This window comes from Microcaecilia unicolor, chromosome 2 (genome assembly GCF_901765095.1).
Source record: "Microcaecilia unicolor chromosome 2, aMicUni1.1, whole genome shotgun sequence".
Taxonomy (NCBI): Eukaryota; Metazoa; Chordata; class Amphibia; order Gymnophiona; family Siphonopidae; genus Microcaecilia; species Microcaecilia unicolor.
In genome coordinates, this window is record NC_044032.1 from 657,160,384 (window position 1) to 657,174,793 (window position 14,410).

The window sequence follows — 14,410 nt, forward strand, 5'->3', positions numbered from 1 at the left end:
GACAGTAGGAGAGCTAGTGCTAAGTAGATGGGTGGGAATAAGATCAGAGGGAATAGGTAGTTAGTTTTGAGAAGGAAAGAAGATGTGTAGTTTCCTCTTCGGTGATTTCAGAAAAGGAAGAAAAGGATGCAGGGGTTGAAGGAGGGTTGAGAGAATGGACTAAGGGAAGAAGACGTAGAGGTGACTTCATTGAGAATTCAAGTTTAATCTTGTGAATCTCATCATGAAAGTACTCAGCCAGAGTCTGGGGAGAAAGTGAAGGGAGAGTTGGAGGTGAAGGCACTTTGAGGAGAGAGTTCAGTGTGGCAAAGAGACATCGAGGGTTTGAGCCAAGAGAATATTTTATCGTGCCTAGGGTGTGAGGAGTCGGAATAATTCAGGACTAAGTGCAAGTGTGTGTTATCTTTACTCTACCTTGTCAGGTACTTAAAACTCAATACTTTACCGTCATTTTGAGGAGTTCCTGCATAAGCACATTCTCTCTATTACTGCTACAAGATATTAAGCTTACTGCTGTCAATATTTCTAATAAACCAGCTTTTCCATTTTTCTTATAATATTTGAGCCTTGTGTCCTATTCTTCAATATTTTAAGAGCTTCAATAAGGGTTTCTGTTATTGTTCACTAAGTAAGATAAAAGTTAGCATTTGAATTGTCTTTTCCTCTCCAGGCAGTTAAATCCTGGTGGTCTTTGCCTGTTCCACTTACAACTTTACCAACATATTTATGTTTTCATAAAAATTTGAAGACTTCCTTATTTCAGAAATTTTATGGTCAATGTTATACCTTTTCTCTAGTTTTCATTCCTTTATATCAATTTCGTAACCCGCTTTGAACCACCAGTTGGGCATTGACCGGCTATAAGAACCAATTCACATCACACCACACACACAATAAAGCAGGCTAAAATACAATATTATAATAAAAACTTAGTTTTAAAATATGACAAACTATTCACGTGCTAATTCGTGACTGTGCTAGACATTCAAAAACCTCTTTAAAAGATAAGTTTTTAATTTTTTCCTAAAGGAAAGATATGAAGGATCCCGCCTTAGCTCCAATGGTAATTCATTCCAGATTGAAACTGAAAAATATGAAAAAGATCTTAAACCCACGGGGGAAGGAAATGATAGAGATAAGCTCTGCCTAGAACAACATGGAAAAACAGAAGAAGGCTGGTCATGACCATGCTCTGTTTATGTCTCTTAGTATGCAGAGCTGATAAGACTGTTCCTTTGACTGACCATTGTAAGAAAGAGAATCACCAAAGATCCTTGTCCTCTGTGTACAGTTATAAGGTGACCTGGCTACACACACGGTTCTCAACACACAAATTACCTACATGACATGAGAGCAGACACACACACAACCTTGCCCAGGCCCCATGAAGATCCAGAGCACGGTTCTCGACACACAAATTACCTACATGACGTGAGAGCAGACACACACACAACCTTGCCCAGTCCCCATGAAGATCCAGAGCACGGATCTCAACACACGAATTACCTACATGACGTGAGAGCAGACACACACACACAAAGATATTAGCAGTAGGCAGTAAACAGAGACAGAAAAATGCATTCAGAGCCGCTGCAGGGAGTCACAGGACAGGCAGTGTAGCACTGAAGGAAATTTGCAGAGCTGGGCTACACATTGAGGAATCATCCACAGGGAGTCAAAGAGGACACAATCACACACATACAAACACAAACGCAGTCATTTCCTAAAAGATCATTTTTACACTGTCACCCTGACTACCCCGAAGGAGCTGTGATGTTCCAGACAAAGTGATGGCTTTTGAAATCAGGGAGAACCTCATTTCACCATGAATTCCCTGTCGAAGTTCTGTTTTTCTAGGACTGCAGAAGTCGCTGGTCAGGAGAAACCGAATGTCAAACTTTTCCCCACTAGGTCAGGGAAGCGATCTGTACACAAACACCAATAACACACCTTAACCCGTAAAGATTAATAAACGAAGAAAGATGAGTTGTGGGGCTGACATCAGGCACTTACCGGGCTAGTGAGTATCATCAGGCACTGGTCAAAGTGGTGATTCTCCATGATGGAGTGGCCATACAGCTGTGCAAGTGGGTGGTCACTCCTGATACAAAAAAAACAAACAACACACTGTTAGGACCGAATAATGAGAGATTTTTTACTACAGAGATTATTACTACAGAGCACGTGAATTGAGGTTGAAGGGAGGCAGACTCAGGAGTAATGTCAGGAAGTATTTTTTTCACGGAGAGGGTGGTGGATACGTGGAATGCCCTCCCGCGGGAGGTGGTGGAATTCAAACATGCGTGGGAGAAACACAAAGAAACCCTGTTTAGAAGGAATGGATCCACAGAATCTAAGTGGAGATTGGGTGGTGACGCTGGTACTTGGAGAGTAAAACCGGTGCTGGGCAGACTTCTACGGTCTGTGCCCTGAGAATGGCAAGGACAAATTAAACTGAGGTATACATATAAAGTATCACATACCATGTAAAATGAGGTTATCTTGTTGGGCAGACTGGATGGACCGTACAGGTCTTTACCTGCCGTCATTTACTATGTTACTATGTTAGATATACTGTACCAGGAGGAACCAATGTTGACTATTCTGGTACTGATGGATGGTGGGTAGGAAAGCGAGATGCTTGTGCTGGCACAATGGTGAGGGATTTGTGAGGTTGAGGGAGAGTGATGGGAGATTTGGGAGACAGCGAGAAGAGGGTAGTGATAGATAAACACGTCCTGAATATCAAACAAAATTCAAATACTAAATTGTAAAGTATAATGTGGGTGCTCAGTTAACAAAACATTAGTGCTAGTTTTCAAATGATCGGCAGAAATTGGTAGAAATCATTTGAAAATTGGGACTGATGTTTTGGCTTACTTCAAGAAAGGGACTTGAACTGAGAGCGTCTGCAGTGTTCTTTGGACTTAGTAGGTTTTCAGGATATGGTGGATTACTGCTAGGGTTTTGTTTCATCTTGAAGGCATCCAGATTTCATATTTAATCGCCAGAACAGAATCTTCAGTTTCCGCAGGAATTTTCATCTTTAGGATTCTTCAAGCAACAACTTTTCTGGCACTACGTTTTCGCTGTAACCTTGTGACTTTAATTGATTAGAGGGGACAATTGTTTTTTTGGTACTTTTTTCACTTTATGGAGGATTTTCTTTTATTATTTGATCACGTTTGGTTTGTGGTGGTCTCTTCAGAAACTTAATGCAACAACTGAAGTGTGTTCCAGCTCTTCAATCAGGTAAGTGGTATTTATTTATACATATATATCGAAGAAGTACAGCTGGTGTAATGATTGAATGAGGGGTCTACAGCTTGATTTGGCGCTTAAGAGCTGAGACCACCGTTGGTAATTGAGCACTTACATTATACTTTAAAATATAGTATTTGAATTTCATTGATGTTCGGGACATTTTTTAAATTATATATATATATATATATATATTTTTTTTTTTTTGTCATTTAAGATACAGTCTCTTCATTTGATACAATTTATTTTGTTAATAGGAAGAGATAATATTAATATTCCTCATTCATAATTTAATCATTTGGCTTATTCCAGATTAGCACCTAGTCCATAACTGGCTCTATCGTGCCATTTATCCGGTTACTAATCGGATACCCTTGGCGGTCAAATTGGACTGAATAAATAGCTGTCCTATTTTTGACTGGCAAAAAGTTAACCAGTTAACACTGAATACTGGCTTAACCAGTTAACTTTTTAATGGTTAAAAAACACCCTGGATATTCAATGCCAGTCACCAGCCCAACACTGAATGTCCAGGATTAACACTGGAGGCGGACAGGAAAAGCGCTGCCCACTGGATATCAGGTTTATATAGACGCTTTATGTTTCTTTGAAAATTGAGTTTTATACTCTTTTAAAAGTTAATAAAATATAAACTGAAAAAAAATTGAGGATTAGAGGGGAGAATGTAGGAGTAACTGTTATCTAACTTGCTTGTATCTGCCTGATGGATATACTGTAAGCTCTGTCAATAGTTACTCTGAAACATTCACCCAGCTATTTGATACTCTGAGTAAATCCCGTGGACTGCTTTATTGTTTAGTGCCGTATGAGAGGATTAAGTGCTAATCCCAGTTCTGACCTTCAAAAGGGTGTGTGCCTTAGGCTTTAACTTTCTACTCTGATTACCTCTGTGTATTTTCCTTTCACAATAATTCCTGAGCACTTTCATTTGTTTCTTGATACTAGGTTGCAGCTAGGGGTCGTTATAACTGCATTTTTGGTTTAGTTCATTTCATTTAGGATAGATTTCTGTATTATTTCTTTTTGTACTATGAGATGTTTTTGATTGTTATCCCTTGACGGACTTATTTTCTTGTGCAAGCGGTACTTGCGTTCCTGTAATTTAATTAATAAAAGTTTTTTAAAAAGCCTCCAGTGACTTGTTCCAGGAAAGAGATTCTTGGCTGGTTCTGTTTTTGACATCCTGTCCTGGTGCTTTCTGGAACCTGTGGTGCTGATTTGGACGAAGCAGGTTGGCGGTGGCCGTAGCTAGAAGATTGCTAGGCTGTATAGAGAGAGGTGTGACCAGCAGAAGAAAAGAAGTTTTAATACCCCTGTATAAGATGTTGGTGAGGCCCCACCTGGAGTATTCTGTTCAGTTTTGGAGGCCGTATCTTATGAAAAATGTGAAAAAAATGGAAGGGGTGCAAAGAAAAGCTACAAGAATGGTATGGGATTTGCGTTACAAGACGTATGAGGAGAGACTTGTGGACCTGAACATGTATACCCTGGAGGAAAGGAGAAACAGGGGTGATATGATACAGACGTTCAAATATTTGAAAGGTATTAATCTGCAAACAAACCTTTTCCGGAGAGGGGAAGGTGGTAGAACGAGAGGACATGAAATGAGATTGAAGGGGGGCAGACTTAAGAAAAATGTCAGGAAGTATTTTTTCATGGAGAGAGTGGTGGATGCTTGGAATGCCCTCCCGCGGGAGGTGGTGGAGAGGAAAACGGTAACGGAATTCAAACATGCGTGGGATAAACATAAAGGAATCCTCCTCAGAAGGAAGGGATCCCCAGAAGCTTAGCCGGCGGTGGGAGGTGGGGATAGTGCTGGGCAAACTTATATGGTCTGTGCCAGAGCCAGTGGTGGGAGGTGGGGCTGGTGGTTGGGAGGCGGGGATAGTGCTGGGCAGACTTATACGGTCTGTGCCAGAGCCAGTGGTGGGAGGTGGGGCTGGTGGTTGGGAGGTGGGGATAGTGCTGGGCGGACTTAAACGGTCTGTGCCAGAGCCAGTGGTGGGAGGCAGGGTTGGTGGTTGTGAGGTGGGGATAGTGCTGGGCGGACTTAAACGGTCTGTGCCAGAGCCGGAGGTGGGGCTGGTGGTTGGGAGGCGGGGATAGTGCTGGGCAGACTTATACAGTCTGTGCCCTGAAAAAGACAGGTACAAATCAAGGTAAGGTATACACAAAAAATGACACGCGAGTTTATCTTGTTGGGCAGACTGGGTGGACCGTGCAGGTCTTTTTCTGCTGTCACCTACTATGTTACGCTGAGGCTCATTTTCAAAGCACTTAGCCTCCCAAAGTTCCATAGAAACCTATGGAACTTAGCCTCCCAAAGTGCTTTGAAAATATGCCTCTATGTATGTTAAATCCTTCAAGGAACAGGGACAATAACCTGACTGAACAACAGGCTTCCTCCAGAAGTCTCTGACCTTCTCTTAGGTTACATGAGAAAGTCTAGGAGGACAACACTTTCCTCCAGGAAGGCTGCTCTCCGTTTGCAGCAAAAGACCCTGGGCCTGTATTTGCAAACCTCCCACCTGCCAGCCATGCTTACCTTTGAATGTAGGAGTTGTTTACCCCCCGGTGGTCCAGATCATGGCTCAGGGTTGCTATCAGCAAGGCCAGGATCTCCAGGGCACTCAACTTACTCTGTTCAGAGGATCACACAGAAAGAAAATTCACCCACCACTTTTTGTAATCTGTTTTTTTTTTCCTATCAAAACCTACAATTCCCAAACTGCATTGCAATGTTCTTTCAGCGTTAGGAATGGAGGTCTTCCGGAAACTTCCTATATTCTGCCTCTTCTACAGGAAGCTCATAACACCCCCTTCTCGCTGAATTAATTTCATAGTACCAAAGCATATGTCAGTGAAAAAGAACAGCTGACTCGCCCAGCCTGATGGCTCATTCACTTCCACACTGTTTTAGCTAAGGATATCTCTCAATTGTCGGCTGTACAAGCCTGACCGTTCGCAGGAGGTTGAATTCTATATACTTACCACACACAGAAATGCTAAGGGGGAGCATTCTGACTCCCTTCAACCCACCTCATGCTTTGCCCCATTCTGCCCATGGCCCATGCCCCAACTACCTCCCTTTATAAACACTTCTTAGCCAGCTCTTTGACCCTGAACAGCTTCAAAACACATAGCTCAGACTTCCTGCCCGTTAATTTTGCAGCAGGAAGAGTTAGCTGTGAGATTTGAAGCAGTTTGCTGTTAAATGCAGGCAGAGACTCCCGAGTCCCCCGTGTTGTGTGAGAGATGGACCCTCCAAAACAGGAGCCTTCCACTCAGTGCAGGAAACTTGACAGGTCTGCTCTTATCAAGAAAACAATATTGACCATAAGTCTGTTTGAAACATCAGTAACCTTTTCTCAAAAGGCTGTCACTCTGCCTGGGTACCTGCTGTTACTATCCTGCTATTTGGGATAAACATAAAGGAATCCTCTTCAGAAGGAAGGGATCCTCAGAAGCTTAGCGGAGATTGGGTGGTAGCACTGGTGGTGGGAGGCGGGGCTAGTGGTTGGGAGGCGGGGCTAGTGCTGGGCAGACTTCTATGGTCTGTGCCCTGAAAATGGCAGATACAAATCAAGAAACCAACATTAGGGAGGTCCCTTAAATCATCATGGGTAAAAAACCTCCTTCTATTATTTCAAAAGTATGGCTCCTGCTCCTATTTAAAATCACTTTGGTACATCAGAAACACTTAGGGATATTATTTATGGCTATACTAACCTTTGAGCCCGTAAAAACGGGCTATTATAGGAAGGGGGGTTGAAAGGCCCGCCCCCGCCGCCGAGTTCGCCGCTGCCCCTCCCCCTCCGAATTCGCGCCCCTCCCCCCGAGCCGTCACCACCCACCTTCCACCCGGCCGGGCCCTCGCTCCGCTACTGAAACAGCGAGGGTCCGGGAATGCAGCACTGAGCTCTGCTGAGCTGCCGACGTCGGCCTTCCTTCTTCTCTGCCTGTCCCGCCCTCGTGTGACGTAACGTCGTCGAGGGCGGGACAGAGGCAGAGAAGAAGAAGGAAGGGCGATGTCGGCAGCTCAGCAGAGCTCAGTGCTGTGTTCCCGGACCCTCGCTGTTTCAATAGTGGAGCGAGGGCCCGACCGGGTAGAAGGTGGGTGGCGGCGGTGACTCGGGTGGGGGGAGCGTTAGACGGCGGTGTCCCTCCCTCAGAAATAAGCAGTACAGACCCTTTCTGTTCCGTCCCCGTCATCACGTATTGACGCGGGGGCGGGGCAGAGAAGGTCTCTACTGCGCATTTGCGAGTGAGTACGACACTCGCCTTTTATATATATCGATGAATCATCAATTGTTGGATATCCTATAGAGCTCTTTTTTGAGCTACAAATCAAGGTCAGGTGTACACATAAAGTAGCACATATGAGTTTATCTTGTTGGGCAGACTGGATGGGCCATACAGGTCTTACTCTGCCGTCATCTACTATGTTACTATGTATTTGTACAATATCTTGGAGAACCACATAAGGCAAGGGCCATTTTCAAAGTGATTCACATGTTAATCAGCTGTCTGAAAATTCCCTTCTTCGGTGTGGCTAAGTGTTGCTTTGAAAACAGGTAGAGAGCCTACAAAGTAAGGTCTTTGTCCCAATTTTCAAACGGTCCTTAGGTGCCCCAAAGAGGCCTCCTAGAAACGGTGCCCACCTCTGGAATATTTTCACAAGCAGTTTAGCGCTTACCTGTATGTTGCCAGTCTTCAGGGCTGCAAACATGCACTGTGCTGTATTGAACGCATGTCTCCAGTTGTGATACACCACATTCTTCCTATAGTTTTTCTTCACACTAAGAATCCATCGACACAGCACCTTCAAAGACATGGAGAGATGGGATTTAGGAGGGAAAGTGCCACAATCAAGGATACATCAGATCAGCTTGGGACCATCAAAGTTAATGAGAGACTGGGACTGATAGCACCAAGACAATTGACAAATCCATTGGTATAAGACCTTCAGAAACATGGAGAGATAGGATTGAGGAGAAAAGATACCACAACAGAGGGTGAGATCTTGAGAGATAATGAGACGCAGACGGGGTTCAGGACAAGTCAAAGGATAAATTCATTGGCATGGGACCTTCAGGGACATGGCGAGATGGGATTCATGAGGGAAGGTACCATGACAGAGGATACGTTCATTGACACAGAACCTTCAGAAATGAGAAGAGATAGGATTAAGGAAAGAAAGTATCAGGAGAGAGGATAAATCCAGTGGCCTGGGACCTTGAGATGATTAATTGTATCTTTCTGTGTCTTGAAGGTCATGTGTCAATGGATTTAACATCTGTCCCTTCTTTTTTGAACACACCCTTATCACCTCCTGATAGCCCAATATAAACCATAAAATTGTACTGCATTGTTACCCTCCTATCTCCATGCATATCTTCCTGTCCCTCATCCACCCGACTCTTCCTGTCTCTCACCTAGCCACCCCCATCCTGTTAGACTGTCACTGAAATGCTTTGATGTTTTCACTCATCCCCTGTCTCCATGCATATAGACTGTCACTGAAATGCTTTGATGTTTCACTCATATATACTGTCCTCTACCAACATTTGCTTATTTCCGATCTGATGAAGAAGGGCAACCTTCGAAAGCTAATCAAGAAATGTATTATGTCCAATAAAAAAGGTATCATCTTATTTTCTTTTCCATGTTTTATTTTGTTTGATTTCTATTGATAACCTTAAGAGTGGACTAACACGGCTACCACACCTCTCTAATTAGGACAGAGAAACAGGACAAATAAGGGATAAGGACAAAGGGTAGCAAGATTCCGGAATCCCAAAGAGTAGCAAGCTTCTGTGCAGAGTCCCAAAGAGTAGCAAGATTCCGGAACACAAATAATAGCAAGATTCCGGAATCCCAAAGACTACTACTACTTATCATTTCTATAGCGCTGTACACTTGAACATGAAGAGACAGTCCCTGCTCCACAGAGCTTACAATCTAATTAGGACAGAAGGGCAACCTTCGAAAGCTAATCAAGAAATGTATTATGTCCAATAAAAAAGGTATCATCTTATTTTCTTTTCCATGTTTTATTTTGTTTTATTTCTATTGATAGTCCTAGTATGGCAATGCTTATGTTCTTATGTACAGCACTGCAAAAGTCTAGGGTTGTTTAAACCATAGAACTAATAAGTTGTAGTCACTGGTGGATAAATCCATAGGCACAGGATCTTCAGAGACTGGAGAGAGGGTATAATGAAGAGAAGTATAATGATGGGATAAATCCACTGGCAGCAGAATTTTCTCAGGTTATAGGAGCTCCATCTGTGATGTGTGTCCCTCAGCAGTGTAGTATCTGTGCAGTGAGGCTCTCTCAGGGGTAGGGGTTTTCCCTGTGATGTGAGAGAGTGTAATCTGTGTGCAGTCTGTGGCTCTCTCAGGAGGGGTGGGAGAGCAGCATAATTAATATCTGCGTACTGAACAGCTCTCAAAGTAAGGGCTCTCTCTTTTCACATACCTCGTACTTAATCTGGAAGTTCTGGAGGAGACCAAGGTCCGTAAACATGCGGATTGTAGCCAGTGTCGTTTCTTGGTCTGAGAGCTCCGAGTCATTGAAGCAGAAATCCATGAGTTTCAAGGACTGAGCAGATGGCACCAGAGCAGCCTGCATTCAAGCACAATGGAAACATGATATGAATCCCCCAATGTCCTGAACTAATGTGAAAGAGTATCACTAACTATCCCCCAACGCCTGAATGATTAAGTGAGTGTCACTGCCTATCCCATAAAGCAACAAACAAAGGTGGCTCGAACAGTAAACATCACTCTACCAAGACCTGGCAAACTGCTAAAATCAATTGATCAGGCAGCCGGACTAACAGGAAAAACACTTCTCCTTCCAAAGGAAGGTCCAAGTAAAGCTCCAAAAATTATAGACCTATAGTTTGTCTACCCACAATTTATAAGCTGTTCACTGCAATAGATGCCAACAAGTGTATATGATCATATGGAGTTCAATAATATCATGGTAAACAGAGACCTGGGCTTCCGCCCGACTTGGGAACAGACGAGAAACCAGGAAATTCCTCCGAGAACACAGTCTTTGAACACGGGGAACAGACGGGAAACCAGGAAATTCCTCCGAGAACACAGTCCATGAACACGGGTGAATCTACCGCCCTGGCGAGTGGCAGAGGCTGCCTGTAGGTAGGGCGTGACTGGCCTCGTGCAGCCAACATGGCAGCTGCCTGCTAATGAGGAGCCACGGTGTTGTGTCCCCCGACAGCCTTCCACTGGTTTATAGTGTGGCCCTAAAATGTGAGTAATACATGTAACCCCAGGAAAAGATTGTTATGCGATGAATGAGGTAGTGAATGTTGAGCGTGTGTGGAGTGATTTAGGTTTTGATGAATGTGAATTTATAAGGCTTGTATTGTATTTAAACAGTAGTTAAATAAAGTTGAATATCTGTTATTGACAAACTTAAAAACCTCTGGAGTATAGTGGATGTGGATTACTAGTAAACTCTGGTGTTAGTGAGAGTGTCCCCCTAATTAGGGAATTATTAAATTTTAACTACCAGACCCTCGACCATTCTTCTAACTTTCAGAGATCCCGTCTCATCGTTTCTACTCATAAGTACATAAGTATTGTCATACTGGGAAAGACCAAAGGTCCATCAAGCCCAGCATCCTGTTTCCAACGGTGGCCAATGCAGGTGCTGCTGCGGCTAAGAAAGCGAATAGAATGCTGGGTATTATTAGGAAAGGTATGGAAAACAGGTGTGAGGATGTTATAATGCCGTTGTATCGCTCCATGGTGCGACCGCACCTTGAGTATTGTGTTCAATTCTGGTCGCCGCATCTCAAGAAAGATATAGTAGAATTGGAAAAGGTGCAGCGAAGGGCGACTAAAATGATAGCGGGGATGGGACGACTTCCCTATGAAGATAGACTAAGGAGGCTAGGGCTTTTCAGTTTGGAGAAGAGACGGCTGAGGGGGGACATGATAGAGGTATATAAAATAATGAGTGGAGTGGAACAGGTGGATGTGAAGCGTCTGTTCACGCTTTCCAAAAATACTAGGACTAGGGGGCATGCGATGAAACTACAGTGTAGTAAATTTAAAACAAATCGGAGAAAATTTTTCTTCACCCAACGTGTAATTAAACTCTGGAATTCGTTGCCGGAGAAAGTGGTGAAGGCGGTTAGCTTAGCAGAGTTTAAAAAGGGGTTGGACGGTTTCCTAAAGGACAAGTCCATAAACCGCTACTAAACGGACTTGGAAAAATCCAAAATTCCAGGAATAACATGTATAGAATGTTTGTACGTTTGGGAAGCCTGCCAGGTGCCCTTGGCCTGGATTGGCCGCTGTCGTGGACAGGATGCTGGGCTCGATGGACCCTTGGTCTTTTCCCAGTATGGCATTACTTATGTACTTATGTACAGGTCACAAATACCTGGCAAGATCCCAACAAAGAACAAAACATTTTATACTGCTTATCCCAGAAATAGTGGATTTTCCCCAAGTCCATTTAATAATGGTCTATGGACTTTTCCTTTAGGAAGCCATCCAAACCTTTTTTAAACTCTGCTAAACTAACCACCTTTACTACATTCTCTGGCAACGAATTCCAGAGTTTAATTACACGTTGAGTGAAGAAATTTTTCTTTGATTCCTTTTAAATTTACTTCATTGTAGTCCTAGTATGTTTGGAAAGCCTGAACAGACGCTTCACATCTACCCGTTCCACTCCACTCATTATTTTATAGACCCCTATCATATCTCCCCTCAGCCGCCTTTTCTCAAAGCTGAAGAACCCTAGCCCTAATTCATAGACCATTATTAAATTGGACTTGGGGAAAATCCACTATTTCTGGGATAAGCAGCATAAAATGTTTTGTACTTTTTTTGAGATCTTGCCAGGTATTTGTGACCTGCATTGGCCACTGTTGGAAACAGGATGCTGGGCTCGATGGACTTTTGGTCTGTCCCAGTATGGCAATACTTATGTACACATGAAAAAACTGTGTAGGAAACGTGAAAGAATATGAGCCAAAAACAATACAGACACAAAGAAATCCATATGGAGAAAAGCTATAAAAACATACACACAACATAAAGAAAGAAAGCTAAAGCAGAATATTACGACACATATGCAAACTCAGAACAGATTAATATGAAAAAAATATTCAAACTCATGAACTATTTACAGGAAACCCTAGATGTACTGGCATCAACTGAAACATCACCAACTGCAGATCAGCTTACACAATATTTTGAACACAAAATAGCAAAATCAAGATCAAACTATGCAAAACCACAAGCATCCATCATAGACTTACACAGTAACATAGTAACATAGTAGATGACAGCAGAAAAAGACCTGCACGGTCCATCCAGTCTGCCTAACAAGATAAACTCACATGTGCTACTTTTTGTGTATACCCTACTTTGATTTGTACCTGTCCTTTTCAGGGCACAGACCGTATAAGTCTGCCCAGCACTATCCCTGCCTCCCACCACCAGCTCTGGCACAGACTGTATAAGTCTGCCCAGCACTATCCCCGCCTCCCGCCACCAGCTCTGCCACCCTTAGGATCCATTCCTTCTGAACAGGATTCCTTTATGTTTATCCCACGCAACAATGCAAAACCATCGACATTCACACCACAGCAGACAAAATCACAGTAAAGACATTACTGACAAAATATGCACATCCCACATTTTCCCACCTATTTCCAGGCTCAATGTGGCTTACATAGCGCCGTGGGGCGTAAACCTCCTCAGGTGAAGAAACAAATATAGAGTGATGTTATTTTAAATGAAATAGATATGTACAGACACATTACTAGTACAAAATGTGACTTTTTTTTCATTATAAATAATTTCTGTAAGATATTAGAGCTCCAGTATACCCAGTGCAAACTAAGACAACAGATGTAAATTCTCAAATTGGACACATTCCAAACACTAAAATGAAAATAAAATGATTTTTTTCTATCTTTGTTGTCTGGTGACTTTGTTTTTCTATCCATATTGGTCCCAGTCTCTGATTCTGCTCCTCCCTATCTGTTCTCTTAACTCCGTTTCCAGGGCTTCCTTTCCATTTATTTCTTTACTTTCCTCCTTTCTTCTTCATTTCTTGCCCTGCATCCATAAGTAAAAGCTGGGTCCTCCTCCGTGCGATTGACTGGAGGAGGTATAACGTGGATCCAGCTTTTGCCTATTTCCTCCATCCATGTGCAGTTTTTCTCCTACCTTCTTCCCTTTCCCTCATCTCCATCCATTTGCATCTTCTTCTTTTTTCTTTCCTCCCCTCCATGTCCAGCATTTCTCCTCTCTCTTCCCACCCCTGTATCCATATAAAGTAATAATTCTCTCTCTCCTCTCCTCCATCGAAGTCCAGCATTTCTCCTCTCTCCCTGCCAACTCCTCAATCGAAGTCCAGCATTTCTCCTCTCTCCCTGACAACTCCACCATCCATCCATGTCCACTAACTCTCCTCTATCTCCTGCTCTCCTCTCCATCCATTTCCAGCATTTCTATTCTCTCCCCTGCCCTCCCCTCCCATCCATGTGCATCTCCTTCCTGTCTTTCCTCCCCTCCATCCATGTCCAGCATGTCTCCTCTCCCCTGCCCTCCCCTCCCATCTATGTCCAGTGATTCTCCTCACTCCCCTGACCTCCCCTCCCATCCATGTCCAGCAATTCTCTCTTCCCTGCCCTCCCCTCCATGTCTCCTCTCTCCTCTGCCCTCCCCTCCTATCCATGTCCAGCAATTCTCTCTCCCCTGCCCTCCCCTCCATGTCCAGCAATTCTCCTCTCTCCCCTGCCCTTCATCCTCTCCATGTCCAGTGATTCGTTCAAACCCCAGCCCCCCCCCCGCCCTCCCTCAGTTCCCTGACTTTCCTTGAAATCTTTAATTTACCCAAAGTCGCGGAAAACTGGCAGCAAAAACAGCTGACAGGCAGGCAGGCTTTCCTCCTCATCGCTTCCCTTCCCTATCAGCGCGTCCCACTCTCATGGAAAGGAAATTACATCAGAGGAAGGCGGGATGCGCTGAGAGGGAAGGGAAGCGATAAGGAGGCAAGCCTGCCTGCCTGCCAGCTGGTTTTACTGCTGGTTCGCCACGATTTCGGGTAAATTAAAGATTTCAAGGGAAA

The 14,410-nt window shown here is 43.7% G+C and overlaps 1 protein-coding gene across 4 annotated transcripts in view; it reads right to left on the reverse strand.

Moving 5' to 3' along the window:
- Positions 1 to 14,410, reverse strand: part of PDE5A (phosphodiesterase 5A) — a 313,971-nt gene that overhangs the window by 41,077 nt on the left and 258,484 nt on the right. For all 4 annotated transcript variants that reach the window (XM_030191794.1, XM_030191791.1, XM_030191793.1 and 1 more), the window contains exons 12-15: positions 9,764 to 9,910; positions 7,979 to 8,104; positions 5,828 to 5,922; positions 2,014 to 2,101 (exon numbers count right to left, since the gene is read on the reverse strand). In XM_030191794.1, coding sequence (XP_030047654.1) covers positions 2,014 to 2,101; positions 5,828 to 5,922; positions 7,979 to 8,104; positions 9,764 to 9,910 — 456 coding nt within the window. The remainder of the gene's footprint in view (positions 1 to 2,013; positions 2,102 to 5,827; positions 5,923 to 7,978; positions 8,105 to 9,763; positions 9,911 to 14,410) is intronic.